The following is a 17,334-nucleotide window of genomic DNA, read 5'->3' as shown; positions in this document are numbered from 1 at the left end:
CCCCGAGAAATCCTAGCTAGCTCGAGGGTGTACAGTCCACGGCTGCGGGACGAGCCTCAGTTTCCCCGCTGTAGAAGCCAACCCGGACATCCAGATTCCAGCTAGCTGCAACTTCCTGCAACTTACATGCGGGGCCGGCCCCGGCTTTCCCCCGGCAGCACGCCGGGCTCCGGGCAGAGGGAGCCCCAGCACCAAGCCTGCGCAGGCGGAAGGCCGGGAAGGCGACCCAGAGGCCGGGGCTTGGGCCTTATTTATGCACCTGGATCCCCCTCCCCCGCCCCTTCGGGCCGGGACCCGGGGCGGAGCTTCTTGGAAGGCGGGACCCTGCGAGCTCGGGAGGGAGGGAGGCAGCCTGGGGGGCGCCGGCCGTGCTCCGCGCTCCGCGGGCGGGAGTGGGCGTGTCCTGGCTCCCATGACGTCAACCCACAAGGCAGCGCGCTGTTGTGCCGTTTACGGCGCGTCGCCTGGACAACAGCGGCCGCGCAGGCGTAGAAGGTCCCACCCGCCTCCAAATGCAAATATAGACGTCACCCGCACCCAATGGGGAGCGGGGCCGGTGAGCTCATCGCGCCGGGCCGAGGCTATAAAGGGGCGGCAGCACGGAGGGGCGCAGGAGCCGCCGCCAGCGGAAGGCCCGGCGTAGCGGCCGCGGCCGGGGCGTTTGCAGGGCCCAGCGGATTGGGGGGGGTGCCGGCCCCCCGGGCGGCGGCGGCGGCCACTCCCCCCCCGGACCGGCGCGGCGGGGGAGGCGGAGGATGGAAACACCCTTCTACGGCGATGAGGCGCTGAGCGGCCTGGGCGGCGGCGGCGGCGGCAGCAGCAGCAGCAACAACGCCAGTGGCGGCGGCGGCGGCGGCTTCGCGTCCGCGGGCCGCCTGTTTCCCGGGGCGGCCCCGACCGCGACCCCGACTGCGGCCCGCGGCATGATGAAGAAGGACGCGCTGACGCTGAGCCTGAGCGAGCAGGTGGCGGCCGCTCTGAAGCCTGGCGCGGCGGCGCCGCCGGCGGCCCTGAGCACAGACGGCGCCCCCAGCGCGGCGCCCCCCGAAGGGCTGTTGGCGTCGCCAGACCTGGGGCTGCTGAAGCTGGCGTCCCCGGAGCTCGAGCGTCTGATCATCCAGTCCAACGGACTGGTGACCACCACGCCGACCAGCACGCAGTTCCTGTACCCGAAGGTGGCGGCCAGCGAGGAGCAGGAGTTCGCCGAAGGCTTCGTCAAGGCCCTGGAGGACCTCCACAAGCAGAACCAGCTGGGCGCCTCACCCGCCACCGGCCCGGGCCCCGGCCCCGGCCCTGCGGGTGGCTCGGGCCCCGGCCCCGCGGCCCCCGGGGAACTGGCCCCCGCCGCCGCCGCGCCCGAGCCGCCGGTCTACGCCAACTTGAGCAGCTACGCTGGCGGCGCGGGCGCGGCGGCGGGCGGCGCGGGGGCCGTGGCCTTCGCGGGCGCGGAGCCTGTGCCCTTCCCGCCGCCGCCCCCGGGCGCGCTAGGGCCGCCTCGCCTGGCCGCGCTGAAGGACGAGCCGCAGACGGTGCCCGACGTGCCGAGCTTCGGCGAGAGCCCGCCGCTGTCGCCCATCGACATGGACACGCAGGAGCGCATCAAGGCGGAGCGTAAGCGGCTGCGCAACCGCATCGCTGCGTCTAAGTGCCGCAAGCGCAAGCTGGAGCGCATCTCGCGGCTGGAGGAAAAAGTGAAGACGCTCAAGAGCCAGAACACCGAGCTGGCGTCCACCGCCAGCCTGCTGCGCGAGCAGGTGGCGCAGCTCAAGCAGAAAGTGCTCAGCCACGTCAACAGTGGCTGCCAGCTGCTGCCCCAGCACCAGGTGCCCGCGTACTGAGCGCCTGCGCCCGCTGGGGCGCCCACCCCGGGACTCGACAAGCTGGGCCCCCGCGCCCTTCGTGGGCGCCCACCCAGGGACTCGACAAGCTGGACCCCCGCGCCCTTCGTGGGCGCCCACCCAGGGACTCGACAAGCTGGACCCCCGCGCCCTCCGGGGGCGAGCGCACGGCCCCACCCCGCTGCCCGCCGGCGCCGCTTTGTGCCCGGGGCGGGTCCCGGGAGCGCCGCCGCCTTCCCCCCCTCCCCTTTTTTTACTGCTGCCGCGGAGAACGGAGGCCCGTCCGCCCTATTTATGTCTCTATTCGGGATCAAGCGCCGGCCGGAGCGCGCGTGCGTGTCCTGCGCGGGTTTTTACAGAAGTGGGAAGCAGCCGCAGACCCGTCCGCCCCCTGCCTCCCGCTCCCGCCTCTCCCGCCGCCCGTCTGTTGTTGTCTGGTTTTGCTACGAGGCCACATTCCTGTTTGTAATCCTCTGTCCGCCCAGTTCTCTGTTTTCAGTAAAGTCTCGTTTCGCCAGCTCGGCTGTCCGCCTCCTTCTTCCCCCGCGGGGGCCCCGGGGCGGGGCCGGCCTGGCTTGGGCCTCGGCCCCGCCCACCGCAGGCCCCGCTCCTCCCGCGGCGGTGGTGGCGGCGGCCGCGTCAGCGCGCGCCCCCTGGAGGCGCGAGCGCTGCGCTCCGCCCTGGGCCGGGACTGGACCCGGCCTGGCCCAGCCCGTGTCCGCAGGACTGATGGACAGACGGACTTAATGCCTCAGGGAGGAAGCAGAGATTCTTTAATTTCCCGGTGTGAGCGAGGGGACAGTTCCTCCTGGGCCGCTTAGCACACCACACCTGGTGGTGGCGCGGTCCGTGAGCCTCCCACTCGGGTCTGGTCCTCTCAGCTTCACTTAGTGGTTGATCCAAGTCAGAGCCTCAGGGCTTTCCCTGCCCACGGTAGCTTCGAGTCCTGATTCTCAGATCTCAGCGTCCTGGGTGGCAGGGATTACAGGTAACGCTTGGCTGTTGTTTTTCTGTGATGCTGGGCAGGCAACCTATTCAGTCCCACTCCCAGCTCTGTCACTGTACCCCGTGTCAGCCCCTTCCTTAAAAGTTTTCTTCTTCTTAAAACCATTGCTCTGAACTGGTTGTGGCAGGCATGCCTGTAATCCCTGTAATCTGCCCTCAGCAGATAGGCAGGAGATAGATAGGCAAGTTGGGCTGCTTTGATCCTCCAAACTCCGAAAGGGCTGGGGATGTGGCTCAGCCTTACATCATTTAGCTAGTATGTGGGACCTCAGGGCCTTTGCACAGCTTCTGGTACCTTCCCTGAAGTTTGTTCTCTCCCTCCAGTGTGGCCAGCTCCTCTCTGGGTTCCACTATTCATTTGCCTTAACTATCCAGTGTTTGCCTTTTGCTTGCTGGGGAATCAGGAGGGGTTTCCTGGCTGGTGCCCTGAGACCCACCTGCATTTCTTCCTTCAGTGTGGGGCATTTGGAGTGTGAAGGGGAGTCTTCCCCAAGTGGGACCTGTTGGCCTCTTGTTCTGGAAGCTTCTGAGGGCAGCCAGCCCAGGCTGTGTGGTTTTGGCGGGTGGCTGCTACCCAGAGGCCAAGAGAAGCATCAGCCTTGGCCTGACCTGCAGTGAGTCACATCGGGCCTGGGCCCAGGACATGGGCTTCACAACCCTTGAGGGTTGTGGTTCTGTGGTTCAGGGCTCGAGCCCACTTTAAATATGAATCCCAAGGTGTCAGACCTGGCCCTCCCCTAAGGAACCCCCAAATTCAGGAACACTGGACCCACAGTAACCAATAGTATGTAAAGCAAAGCCCACCCTCCCTTCCAAGACTCTTGGCTCCCTTGATAAAAGGTGACTGACTCCCCTGCCTCTGCCAACCACTGCCCACTGACGTCCTACCCTATTCCCTCCAACCACAGCCTTCTCCATGTGCCCTAAGGCCTTCCTTCTCCCCACCAGGCTTCTGTGCAGGAAGTGCCTTCCTTTCAGACATCCTTCTCCCAGGTCTCCCCAGCTTCTCCCAGGCTCCCTCTCCCCTCCAGCCTCTGCTCTTACTGGCCCATTCCCCATCTCTGCTCTGTGATTGGCTCATTCCCCCACCTCTGCTCTGTGATTAGCCTATCCCCCCATTTGATTTCTTTCTACCTAGCAGCTGTGTCTTCGTTGTTATTTTTTTTTTAAATAGGCACTCATTATGTGGCCCAGGCTTCCCTCAAAGCCCTGATCCTCCTGCCTCAGCCCCCCAAGTGCTGGGATTACAGGCAGGTATCACCATGCCTGGCGCTGTTTAAGTTTTTGGTAGCCCCAGGCCACAGTAGCAAAACATACGTACTCAGCAGATACCCAAAGGGCTAAAGACTGAAGCTGCCCCCAGATGTAGAGGGGAGATCGTAGGACCCCTCTACTCAGAGCCCTAACTTCCTGCTGAGGAGCAGCCAGCAACAGGCAGCCAACACTGTGACCTTGAGACCTGACATGCCCCCACTGATGCTCAGCTCTGGCCTCTGCCTTCTAGAACCCTCACCCCTAGGAGCTGGTGGGGATTGGCTGGAACCTAGTGAGTCACAAAGTTGCCAGGGCACCAAGGCCAAGCATTCAGGCTGGTGAGCTTAACTTCAGGGACAGGTGAGTGGGGGGGCCATGGGGGTGCACAGGGGACCTCACCATGCCCCTCTGGTCTCCCAGGACCTTCAAAGTGCTGCCACCCCCCCACCCCCCCAGTGCACCGATGGTGACTCCTCAAGTCCACACCCACAGAGGCTTTGAATGGAGGGCTTGTCATCTTGAGGAACCTGAGGTGGAGTCGATCTTAGTGTGACAGATAAGGAAACTGAGACTCGGATTTGCTGAAAATCACCGAGTCAGGCTGTCTGTGTCCAGGTGTCCCTATTTTCTTCTTCCCACCCCCATAGCCCTGGTCCTCCCTTTTGGACCCCGAAGCCCCTTCCCTCAGGTCCTGGAGGGGTCCCCCTGACTTCATCTGTCAGGGCACTAATTTATCCACGAATAGTACCGGGGCTTGAACCCAGGGCCTGCAGCCCTCGCTGGGCTTTTCCCACTCAAGGTTAGCACTCTGCCACTTGAGCCAGAGGACCACTTCTGGCTGTTTGCTGGTTCATGGGAGATGACAGTCTCATGGATTTGTCTGCCGAGGCTGGGATTACGCAGTGATCCTCGCATTTCCTTTTGTAGAGTGATGGCTGTAGCCAGGGACCTTGCAGGCCATGGCTGCTTCCCCAGGCCCCTTGGACTCCTGCTTTCCAGTGTCCTACTTGCCCTCTACAGTGGGGACGTGAGCATCACCAGCTGCAATAACAATGCTGATTGTGATCATGACAGGGTGTTTGGGGGGCCAGGCTGGGGGATGACACCTATGTAGGTATGGGAGAAGAGTGAAGATGAAGGGGGTGACTTGGGGCAACTCTGAATGCTTCAGAGTGGAAGGCTTGGTGAGTCGGTTTCAGCTGTGGACCTGGAGGTGTCCTGCACAGGGATCTCTGCTTCTCAGAGCCTCGGTTGCTCTTTCTGGCAGTGTTGGCTCGAGCAGGGAAGTTGAGGAAGTCTCAGGTCGCCAGCCTCTTCTGGTTTTCCCTGGTGGTCTATCTTCTGAGAGAGGAGGGCAATGAATCCTGCACTCACCGCTGTGGGTTGGCCTGTTCCTTTCTGTAGTTCTGTTGATTTGTTCTTTATATATTTTGTAGCACTGTGGTTGAGTGTGTGTATACATGGGGCACTGTTTTGTCTTCTAGTGAGATGACACTTATGTGAATATAAAATATAACCAAGCTTCGTGGTAGCCCATGTCAGTTATAATAAGGATATGAACATAGAAGATCAGATATAAATATAATCGGCAGACACTCTTCCCATGGGACTTCCCTCCCCCCCCCCTTGGGGCTTGAACTTGGGGCTTGTGCCCTGTCCCTGACCTTCATTTTGCTCAGGGCTGACACACTTGAGCCATAGTGCCACTTTTAGCCTTCTGTTCATTGTTTGGAGATGAGTCTCACAGACTTCTCTGTCTGGGCTGGCTTTGAACCACAGTCCTCAGATCTCATCCTCCTCAGTGGCTAGGATTACAGGTATGGGCCACTGGCACATGGCTTTCAAATACTTTTGTCTCGATAATCAACCCTGTCACATTCTTTTCTTTTTTTCATTTTTTTTGCCAGTCCTGGGGCTTGGACTCAGGGCCTCAGCACTGTCCCTGGCTTCTTTTTGCTCAAGGCTAGCACTCTGCCACTTGAGCCACAGCGCCACTTCTGGCCGTTTTCTGTATATGTGGTGCTGGGGAATCGAACCCAGGGCCTCATGTATATGAGGCAGGCACTCTTGCCACTAGGCCATATCCCCAGCCCCCACATTCTTTTCTTGTGTTGGTCTTGAGGACAGAGCCAGCCCCGAGCAGTGCTGCATGAATTGAAGAGCTGAAGGCAGCCACTCTCACAGCCCCTCAGAAGCCATTCTGAGACTGAGCCTTCCCTGCTCCTCCTCCAGCTATATGAGCATCGAAGGTGAGAAGGGGCCTGGCCAGGGCCGGCCACCCCACTTGGATGAGGGATGGAAGATGGAGGAGGGATAGATGGATAGGTGGGAGGGTTGCTGGGTGATGGGTAGATGGGTGGATGGATAGATGGATGATGGGAGGGTGGGTGGATGGGTGGGTGGGTGGATGGATGGGTGTGTGCATGTGTGTGTGTACAGTCTTTTGTTCCAAATTATGGACCAGGGTTAGTACAAAGTGTCCAAACTCTCTGAAAGCTGCGCCCTCTATTTCATACCCAAGCCCGAGGCCTGCAGTAGAGACATAAAGACTATCAGTGTGGGGAGCCAAATAACAATAGCCCAAATTCACAGACAGACAAGCGGGGTTTGTAAAACAATGTGACCAGAGCTCGTCAGGTGTCCTCAGATTCAGGGAGAGTGTGGAGAGCAGGCATGGCTGCACATGAGCACAGGCAGCACTGTGTGTCTGTCAATGCATAGAGCAGAGGTTAGGGAGAGAGACATCAGGGAAGTTAGGCAGGCGTGTGGTGGGAGCGAAAGATCATGCCCCGGGAGCACGACCTGTGGCAGGAAACGGCACTCACCCCAAGTCAAAGAACTGTGATCTGCATAAACCCTGCACCTGTACAGCCCATCTCCTGTCTCCTGCTTTCCACCCATCATCCATCATCCACCCTTACCCCATCCATCATCCACTATCCACTCATCTATCCTATATCTACCCATTCATCCATCCACCCATCCACCCACCCATCCATCCATCCATCCACCCACCCATCCAGCCAGCCAGCCATCCCTCCCTCCATTATTCATCTACAATCCATCTGTCTACTCACCCATCTACCTCTGCCCCTCCACGCACCCCTCCCTTCCCCTCTCTGGCAGGCACAGCACAGCTGCTCAGGAACCAAGACAATGCATCCAGCCACACCGCTCCAGGCTACACACCAGCTGCCACCCAACAGGCCATGCTTCCCTGTCCCCCAGCAGTCCCCGAGTCTCCAAGACAAACTGGGGAGCCTGCTGCACCAGCCCAGCCCCAGCCTCCTGGAGGAGCTGGGCATACCTCCTCTCCAGCCCCAGCCCGCGCCCTGCCAGTCCAAGGCCCATGAGCCACCAGCTGCTGCCCAAGACCAGCCGGGGCCCCGGCGCATTCCTCCAGCTGCCCAAGACCAGCCGGGGCCCCGGCGCGTTCCTCGCCTGCGGGCCGTGGTCGAAAGCCAGGCCTTCAAGAACATTCTGGTGGATGAGATGGATCTGATGCTGACGCGGGCAGCCACGCTCATCCAGGCCAACTGGAGGGGCTACCAGCTGCGGCAGAAGCTGGTGTCACAGATGACGGCGGCCAAGGCCATCCAAGAGGCCTGGCGTCGCTTCCATACACGGCGCCTGCTGCGCTCCAGCAGGGCGGCTCTGCGGAGAGCGGTCCGTGAGGAGGGCGACGCTGACATCCCCTACCACGCGCCGCAGCAGGTCCGTTTCCAGCCACTGGTGGACGAGTGCTTGGGCTGCCAGCCCGTCATGGTGAACAAGGAGACTCAGTGCCCCTCCACGAACAGCCTCGCCACCTGCACCCAGCAGTCCCCAGCGCCACTGGCACGGGCTTCTGGTGCCGGCAGAACCTGCAGCGTGGCCTTTCCACAGCCCACCCTGCCCACCAGGCTCACCTGCCCCCTCAATCTTGAGCAGAAGTTCCAAACCAGCCTATTGAGCAAGATGGTGAGAAACACCTCCGTGGTCCAGCAGATAGAGACGGAAGTGGTCAAGGCCAAGCCAGTGGCTGCCCGAGCCCCCCGAGGCCTAGAGCCCCCACCCTATGGGAGGAGCAGCCAGGCTGTGCCCGGGGGACTCAGGGTCCAGACCCAGGCCCAGGTGGACGCCGAGTGCCTCAGGCCACCGCCCAGCCCAGCGGCTCCTGCCACTGCCACCAAACCCTTCCTCAAGGCGTATTCCGGGATTTCCACCATCAGGCCCCCAGCCCAGGCATGCCCAGTGCCCACCAGCAGGACACTGACACAGAAGTGTGCCATGCCCACGCCGGGCACCGTGCCCACACCACCCCAGACGTGTTCTGCACCTGCCATGCCCAGGCCCCCAGCCCACGCACACCTTGTGGTGTCTCTGACCAGCACCTCCACGCAAACACACTCACCGGGCTCCCTGCTCAAGGTACCTGCACCCATGTGCCTACTGTCTTCCATCAAGATGCCTCCCCAGACTCACCCCACAGCTGCTGGGTCCAAGGCCCCCACCACACCGTGCCCGGGCCCTGGCCCAGTGAAGACCTCACCTCAGGTGCGCCTGGCGGTCGCCCCCACTCAGAGCCCAGCTGTGGGGCCGTCAAAGTCCTCCTCCCAGACCAGTCCGGCCGTCGCAGGGCCCCGGCCTGCACCCCAGGCACGCCTGGCTGCCATGCTCACCAGGACCCCGGCCCACATCCGCAACGTGGCTGCTGTGCTCAAGACACTGTGCCTCGTGCACCCTGCTGTGGGGACTCTGAAGACCCCACCACCAGCCACAGTCACCAGCGGGGGCCCCTGCACCCCCCAGCCTGTGAGTGCCCCCAAGGCCAAGACCACAGTGAGCGTGAAGCAGACCGCAGGTACTGTGCGGGTGTCCTCGCAATCCTTCCTACTGGACAGGAAGGCCAGGGCCGGGCCCCAGCCACGCGTGAACACGGGGGCACCCAAGGGCCCAGCCAAGGCTCCCTTGGACACTGAGAAGATGAAGAGCTGTGCCCCCAAACACCCAAAGCCGGAAATGGTGTCCAAGTCCAGCATGACACTGGCAATGACCACGGCGTCGTCGTGGACAAAGGTGGCTGAAGGGAAGCCCAAGCCTGTGGTACAGACGCAGCAGAGGACTGAGGTCATCCGGGTACAATCCCGGCTGCTGATGCCCATGGAGGCCTCCATGTCCCTGCCACTCACCAAGGCCACGGCCCAGACGCAGACGCCCACCAGACAAAGCAAAGCCATGTTCCAGCCCCGGCTGGCCACAGCCCCACCGGCCACCCCTGCGCAGTCCCCGCCAGTCCCCTGTCTCTCCAAGGCTGCCTCGCCTGGCTCTGCAGCTGCTGAGCAGGCCAAGGCCCTGTGTCAGGCCCAGCTCACCTCCTGCCTGGGCCGGTCGCATCCCGCTGCTGATCTGACGATGGTCCTGCCCAATGCCTATCCCACCGCCTGTCCACCGGCGGCACAACCCCATCCCCAGCTGTCTGCATGTCTCACCAAGACAGCGGCCCATCTCCATCCACCTGCCACGCAGACCCAGGTCCTGTCGCAGGCTCACCTGGCCACGCGCCTCATCAAGGTCTCCTCCCAGCTGTACTCATCCACCGAGCAGCGTCGGACCCCATCCAGGCCCCACACAGCTGCCAGCCCCGCCAAGCCCTCCGAGGCATGTGCACCAACCAAGCTGACCAAGGCCTCATCGCTGGCTCACCTTGTCACATGTCTGACCCAAGTGCATTCCCATGCCCGAGGACCGGCAGGGCTGGGCGGGGACATGGCCAGGTGCATCTACAGGGCCCGCCCGCCATCCACACACCTCAGCAGCAAGGCCCAGTCCCAGCCCCTCCTGGCTGGGGCCAGCTCCAGGGTGTCCGCCCAGACCTGCCAGGACCTGGGGCCACTGGGTTCTGTGACCCGAAGCCAGTCGGAAGGCCGAGCAGCCCACGTCCTGCCGCATAGCCAGGTGCCAGGCCCGTCGGTCCCAGGCCCCTGCCCGGCCATCGCGGAGGCCGCAAGCATGCTGGTGCCTCTGCTGGCCTCGGTGGGCTGCGCTTGCAACGTGGAATCTTGGGGCGACGGGGAACCCATGTCAGGCACACGGGCACCACCCAACCAGATGCTTACCTGCCCTGAGGATGTGGCCGCCTCCCAGACTGCCTCCCTGTGCGCCGAGCTGGCGGCCATGCTGGGCTCCCAGGAGGACCTGCGCAGCCTGCTGGCCAGGGCGCTGTCACAGGGCGAGGTGCGGGCAGCCTTGAACCAGGCACTTGGTGCCACCGTGGCCAAGGCCCTCCCTCACAGCATGCTGAGCACGGCCCTGACCAAGGCATTATCTTGGGGCGAGCTGGGGGTCACCCTGACCCGCGCGCTGTCCCGGGGGGAGCTGCGGACGGAGCTGGCCAAGGCCATGCAGGGCAAGCTGACGGACATGCTCAGCAAGGCGCTGTCGGGCGAGGAGCGCCTGGCGCTCAGCCAGACTCTGTGCCCGGGCGAGCCAGGCACCGTCTTCAGCCAGCCTGTGTCACATGTGTCCCCGAGGCCTGCCACCACCCTCCCCAAGGCGCCCTCGACGCTGGCCGGAAGCAGAATGACCATGCCGTCGGCCCCCAGGGCGGTGGACTGCCGAGTGGGCCAGTCGCAGTCATGGGGCGCTGCAGTGAGCCCCTCAGGGAGGCTGCCATCCCGCAAGGTCAGGGCTGATCACGTGGTAGCTGCTGGGCTCTGTGCCCTCGCAGCACTCACGCGGGGGATGGAGGACAGCGCCGCGTGGGTGGGGCCATCCTGCTCGCCCCCAGCCCCTAGGGGTTCCCTGGCCACTGCCGCGCCTCACCACAGCCCCCTTTCCACGAGTCCAGGCCCCAGCCTGTCCTGGCCTGAGATTGGCCTACATGGCAAGGTCTTCTCCAAGCCTGGAACCTTCCGTCTGTGCCTGGCCCCACGGGCTGGTAGGTCGCTGGTGGATCTTGACCTCCTGGCGGGTGGAGAGGGACACCATTTGCCCAAGTCACCCTGCTTCCAGCCACCTCCCAGCCCGGGGCAGGTCCTCACCGCCAATGGCGTCGGCTCCAGCTCCAGCCGGCCTCCGGCGAGCGGTGGTGTGGCCCCCTCCTCTCCACATTCCCCCGTGGCCAGCAGGGTAGCCCCTCACTCGTGGATGCCAGCGGGGGAGGGCAGCATGGCGTCGCTCAGGGCGAGTGGCAGGAGGGCCCCCCACTCCCCACAGGCCCCCACATCCCCCCCAGGCTCTAGCTGCTGGTGCCAGAGCTTGGGGGCCAGTAGAGCGTCCCCCATTCTCTGCACCTGCTCCGTGGCCAGATGCCTCAACCATCTGTCCAAGGTTACTGAGAATCACATCAGGAGCCGCCGGCAGGTGTCCCCGCGGGCAAGGGAGGGCGCTGGTGCCCCAGGTGCTCCCCGTGCCCGGCTCACTGGTGCCCAACTCCCAGCCTCTCCAGACACGGGCAAGGTCCAAGCCCGGCCCCGGGTCACGGGCCACAGACAGCAGAAGACTCCCAGGAAGGGTGCCATTTCTGCCCTGCCCTACTCCCGGGGCCCGGCAGCCAAGTCTCACCAGCCCATGTCCCTGCTGGATGAGCTGGTGACCGGCCTGCCCCAGCACCCACGAGAAGTCCTGGCAAACAGCTTCCTGCCGGGTGCTGCCGACCGCCGGGAGGGCAGCGGGTCCCTCAGCTTGGTACACAGCTCCAGCAGCTTCTCCCCGTGGTCCATGGCCAGTGCTACGGAGCTGCCCGAGAGGCCGTGGGCACCTGATCCCTGCCTGCCTCTGCGGGACTGGGCAGGTGAGGGCCAGGCAGATAGCGAGGACCGAGTGTGCCCTGTGCCCACTCCCCCACGTCAGCCCCAGGCCTCCAGTGCCACCGGGAAGCGCCTCCTGCAGACCCTCTGCCACAGCACCACGGCTGGCCCCAAGGCCTCCGGTCTCCATGGGGTCCCCGGGAGAGACTCTGGGCAGGACACGCCGGCCATGGAGCTGCCCAAGGGGCCGCCAGAGCCAGGCAAGGCTGGGTTGAGGAGGAGCCTGTCTCTGGGTGCTGTAGTCCCTGCCAGGGTCCCCAGGCCTAACCCCGGTCCACTCACACTAGACCCGGGCCCACCCAAGCTCACCGTGGCCGGAATGGGAGCCCCGGGACAGGGCCCTCCACCTGGGGCTCCAGAGGGACCAGTGCCTGTCTCCCAGCCACCCCCAGCTGCGTGGCCTGACCCAGGCCAGGCCCAGCCCACAGAGTCCAGCAAGGGGCCTTTGGGATGCACTAACCTACCCATAGCCAGTGGGGGTTTCCTCAACTTTGTCCAACCATCCACGGGGTGTGTGGGGGTCTCCAGCTTTGTCCAACCATCTATGGGATGCATAGGGGTCCCCAGCTTTGTCCAACCATCCATGGGGGCTGGGGGGTTCCCAGCTTTTGTCCAGCCATGTGTGGCTGGTGGGGGGCCCTCAAATTTTGTCCAGCCATCTATGGCAAATGGGGGTTCCCCAAGTTTTGTCCATCCAACTTTGGTGAGTGGGGGACCCCTAAATTTTTTTCACACATCTATAGCAGGTGGGAATTCCCAAAATGTTCCCCAGCCATCTATGGCAAGTGAGGTACCCCCAAATATTATCCAGCCATCCATGGCAGGTGGGGGACCTCAAAATTTTGTCCAGCCATCTTTGGCAGGTGGGGGTTCCTCAAACTTTTCTCGGTCATCTATGGCAGAGGGAGGCCCCCCAAATTGTGTCCAGCCAACTATGGGAGGTGTGGGATCCCCGACTCTTTCCCAGCTGTCCACAGCCAGCACAGGTTCCTCCAGTGTCATCCAGACGCCCTTGTGCCTCAGGGCGGCCCCCAGGCTGACACCAGCATTTGTGGCTGCCGGGTTCTACCCTGGACTGCCCCAGCTGTCAATGGCCACCATGGGGGCCTTGAGCCTGGTGCAGCCGTCGGTGGTGTTTGGGGTGGGCCATGGCTTCCGAGAGCCGGTGTCGCCCCCTATGCCACCTCAGGCCTGGCTCAGAGGTGCCACCCCTAGTCCAGCCAGGGACTCCAGTGAGGGCCGGGTGGCAGGCCCCCCGAGTTCACCGCCAGGCCACAGCATGGTGGGGTGCCAGGGCCCTGGGGCAGAGGCAGAGCCAGGCACCCCTTGGATCAGCCAGGTTACAGCGGCTGTGGTCACAGGGCTGGGCCAGGTTCCGGCCCCTGGGAGGCCTCCAGTGCTCCAGACCAGCTCCCCTCTTCCCCCAGCTTTGGACACCCAGCACCACTCTGAGGCTCCCACGGACCCCCTCAGCCCCCAGTACATGTCAGCAGCCCCCCAGGGCCCTCCTGTGGGCATGGCCAGTGGGAGACTACACACTGCACTTGGCAACGTGGCTCTCAGTCTCTCCCCAGGGTCTGTGGTCAGCAGCTCAGGCCAGAGTGTCTGCCCTGAACCCTGGGTGCACCGTGGGGCCCCAGGCTCAATGGGGGACGGCGTGGCCCAGAGGCTCCACTCAGGATCCGTGGCCGGTGGCATCACCCACAGACGCTTCCTGGGGACCATGGCTGGTAGCATGGCCCAGAGATGCTCCCCAGGGACTGTGGCCAATGGCATGGCTCAAAATCCCTCCCCAGGGACCCTGGCTGGTGGTGAGACCCAGAGCCCCTCCCCAGGGACCATGGGTTATGGTGTGGCCCAGAGTCCTTCCCTGGGAACTGTGGCTGGTGGTGTGGCTCAGAGTCTCTCCCCAGGGACTGTGGTCAATGGCATGACCCAGACCCCCTCCCCAGGGACTATGGACAGTAGCGTGTCCCCGAGCTGTTCTTTAGATCCTGTGGCCAATGGTGAGCCCTCCGAGGGTGGCAGGCAGGGGCCCTGTCTGCCCGGAGGCCCCTCTGGAGGCTTGGCCACCCTGAGCCCACCCGCGGGCTCCTTGCTGGTGGGTATTTCGCCACGTCCCTACCAAGCTGCCCTGGCCATGGACAGGTCCCTGACTTCCCCACAGGCTCCCTGCACTGCTGGTCTGGCTCAAGGCCACCCTGGCACCCCAGAGGAGCCATCTGGGCTGAGGGAGGAGCAGGCTGAACCGGGTGGGAAACCCGTGGGGCCCATGGGGGTCCGGGTGAGTCCAGGTGGCTCTGGGCGATCCGATGGTGACTGTGACCACCAAATACCACGGTTTGGGAGGGGGACTCCAGGCCAGGCCATTGGAACAGCCATTCCCAGAGCCATGGGGCCTGGGGCCACCAGAAATCCTCTAGCTCCACTTAAGATAGTGGTTCCGAGTCCCACAGGCCATCTTCTCGGGACAGCATGCTGTAATGAGCTAGGACGGCCATTGCCGCCCTGTGCCTTGGCAGCAGATTTGCCTCTCGGGTCTGTGGCCGGGGCAGAGGCCTCACGTGGTCCCTGGAGGCCAGCAGCTGCCACCTCAGTGTCATCTGCAGAGCCCTATCTGCCTTCCTCTCTGAAGGCAGCATCCCAGGCAGATGCTGTCCCCAGTGGGACCCAGAAACCACAGGGTCCCAATATACCCCATGGCCACAAACCACCCTCCAAAGCTGCTCCTGACAGCCTGGTGTCAGCTCTGCTGGGGGGGGCAGTGCTGGGCATGCCACCTGCCTCCACCAGCCAGGCCCTAGCCAGTGCCACGCCCACCCTCCACCCCAGAGAGCGCCAGGGCTGCACAAGGGACCCCAGTGCACCCCCCCGGCTCCACAGGGTCTCATTGGGCTATGAGAGCACGTCAAGCGGTTCCTGGAAACGCCTTGATCCGGGCTCCTGGACCTCCCTGCACTCCACACCGGCGGCCACCCAAGGGATACCTTCACCCCCGGCCACCTCCCAGGCCCAGAGAAAGTGTCACATCCCCTGTCCCCCAGCTCCCCGCCCCTCTGTGGCATCCCTGACTCCCACTGTACTCCAGGGCCCTGTGGATGCTGGTGTGGCCGGCTGCCCCTCGTGGAACCCTGCGGCTGCCGTGGTGACAAGCAGGCCCATGGACCGCTCCGTGGCTCTTGGTGGTAGCAGCAGGGAGCTTGCCATGGGTCGGTGGGCCCCCGTAGGCAGCATGGCGGACACCAGGCAGCCCGGCACACTGATGGTGTCAGTGCAGGCGATGGAGAAGATGGTCGTCCAGGCGGTGGTGATCATCCAAGCTTGTGCCCGTGGCTACCTGGTGCGGCGTGCCATCAAGGTGTGGCACCAGTGGGCCACCGTGATCCAAGCCACGTGGCGTGGCCACCGCGTGCGGCGGAACCTGGCACAGCTCTACAGAGCCACCATCATCATCCAGGCCGCATGGAGAGGCTACTGTACCCGCCGGGAGCGTGCGCGGCGCCAGCTGCTCCCCATCATCTGGGCCGAGCCCACCAGCCACGTGCGCCTGCTTTCCCACCGGCCCCGCACCCACCTCAGCGAGGGCAGGCTGGCCTCGGACCACCGCTGCTTCCTGTCCTGCCAGCCTGATGTCTGCAGTCTGTGCCAGGCACTGAGCCCGGGGCTGCCTGCGCCCCCCAGTGTGGTGATGCTGGTGGGCTCCAGTCCCCGCACCTGCCACATGTGTGGCCACACATTGGCCACGCGCGTAGTGCAGGGCATGGGCCGCAGCGTGCACGGCCAGGATGCCAAGCCCTGGGCCTGGGCCTCCACACAGGGGAGCCTGCAGCTCTGCAATCAAAACAGAGCAGCCACCGCCATCCAGTCAGCCTGGCGCGGTTTCCGGACCCGTTGCCTGCTCAGGCGGCAGCAGGTGGCAGCCAAGGTCCTCCAGTCCACATGGCGTGGCCACTACACACGCTCCTGCCTCACCACAGACGCATTGCTGGGCCTGCCTGGCCAGTGGAATGCACCCAGCCGTGCCCTGCCCCATGCTTCACGCTGGCCTGGTGTCTAGGACTCTGGCTGTGGCCAGGAGGCTGTGTGGCTCTCTGGATCAGAGGAATAAAGACATCCTCAGCCTGAGTCCTGGCCTGTGCCTCTGTGATGAGGGTTGGGCTTGAGGCCGCAGGGTGCCATGGGAACTGGGACACCACCCCAAATCCTTCAGGCAGGTACAGCCCCCATGGCCTGTGACACCATGGGCACCTCAAGTCCTCAGAGTTCAGAGGCCACAGGGAAGCCTTGCCAGTACTGAGGTCAGCCACATCACTCCACAAGTAACAGTTGTGTCTGGAGTTCCCCAAAGCCCACATAACAAACCGGGGTGCCAAGGGCTGACGCCTGTCATCCTAGCTACTCAGGAGGCTGAGATCTGAGGATCACGGTTTGAAGCCAGCCGGGGCAAGAAAGTCCATGAGACACTTCTCCAATTAACTACCCAAAAGCTGGAAGTGGAGCTGTGGCTCAAGTAGTAGAGCTCAAGGATAGCACGCAGGTCCTGAGTTCAAGCCCCAGGACCCTCACGTGCGTGTGTGCTGTATGCACACACAAAAAGACAGCAATCTCCGCTCCAGTGCTCCAGACCCCACCCTCACCCCATCCCCAATGCAATCTGGTTTTTCAGGCCCTACTGAGTTTTGAATACTGAGGCTTGGGGCCCTGGTGGCCCATTCCTCATGACTGCGGTTCAGGGACTGGCCACCAGAGGGAGGCAGAGACCAGCATGAGGGCGGGGCTCCTTCCACAGCCCAGCCCACAGCCAGCACCAATTAGTCGCCAGGCCCACTCCCCGCCTGGGCAGAAAGATGAGTGAAGGCTTTGTATCTGCAGGCAGCACACTGGCCACTCCTGTCATCATCTCAGCCTGGGCTTTGCAGAGAGACCCAGAGGGTTTGAGGCTCAGGGCTGACAGCAGCAGGGGACAAGAGGCTGCCTGCGCCGCCCAGAGCCTGGGCAAGCCAGTGGCTGAGTGCCCGTCATCGGTTTGCGGTGATGGCCATGAGGAGCTGGACGGGGTGTCACTGGACCCAGAGCAGGATGGCGCTCAGCACCTGTGGAGGAACGGAGCCCACTGAGATAAATGCTTAGGCCACCAAGATAAAGCCTGTAGTGCATGTGCTGTCTGTCCTTCCTGGCTGCTGGCTGCCTTTGCCTCCTCATGAGGCCAGGGCTCGTCCAGGCTCAGAAACAACACAGGCCACGGGTGGGGAAATGGAGACAAATCCCTTCCCCCACCCTCAAGGTCTGTGGCTCAGGTTTTTTTTTTTTTTTTTTTTTTTTTTTTTTTTTTTTTTGCCAGTCCTGTGGCTTGGACTCGGCCTGAGCACTGTCCCTGGCTTCTTTTTGCTCAAGGCTAGCACTCTGCCACTTGAGCCACAGCACCACTTCTGGCTGCTTTCTGTATA

The 17,334-nt window shown here is 63.3% G+C and overlaps 2 protein-coding genes across 2 annotated transcripts; both read left to right on the top strand.

Annotated features, from left to right (window-relative positions):
• The first annotated feature begins 600 nt into the window (after positions 1–600).
• On the top strand, positions 601–2,355 carry Jund (JunD proto-oncogene, AP-1 transcription factor subunit). Its single transcript, XM_048342577.1, has 2 exons — positions 601–1,866; positions 1,915–2,355. Exon 1 carries the CDS (start codon positions 756–758, stop codon positions 1,836–1,838), a length of 1,083 nt encoding a protein of 360 aa, XP_048198534.1. The 5' UTR covers positions 601–755; the 3' UTR covers positions 1,839–1,866; positions 1,915–2,355.
• Positions 2,356–7,481: 5,126 nt separating this feature from the next.
• On the top strand, positions 7,482–15,944 carry Iqcn (IQ motif containing N; the record flags this gene model as incomplete). Its single annotated transcript, XM_048340694.1, has 2 exons — positions 7,482–10,760; positions 14,976–15,944. Coding segments are annotated over 2 exons (4,248 nt in total), but the record flags the coding sequence as incomplete, so codon positions are not given.
• Positions 15,945–17,334: the final 1,390 nt, after the last annotated feature.

Source organism: Perognathus longimembris, chromosome 3 (assembly GCF_023159225.1).
Source record: "Perognathus longimembris pacificus isolate PPM17 chromosome 3, ASM2315922v1, whole genome shotgun sequence".
NCBI lineage: Eukaryota > Metazoa > Chordata > Mammalia > Rodentia > Heteromyidae > Perognathus > Perognathus longimembris.
This window is presented reverse-complemented; position numbering and strand designations above follow the sequence as displayed.

Bases quoted from the DNA above. Each gene is read 5' to 3' on its own strand.
- Jund (XM_048342577.1), top strand. From the start codon at position 756: ATGGAAACACCCTTCTACGGCGATGAGGCGCTGAGCGGCCTGGGCGGC.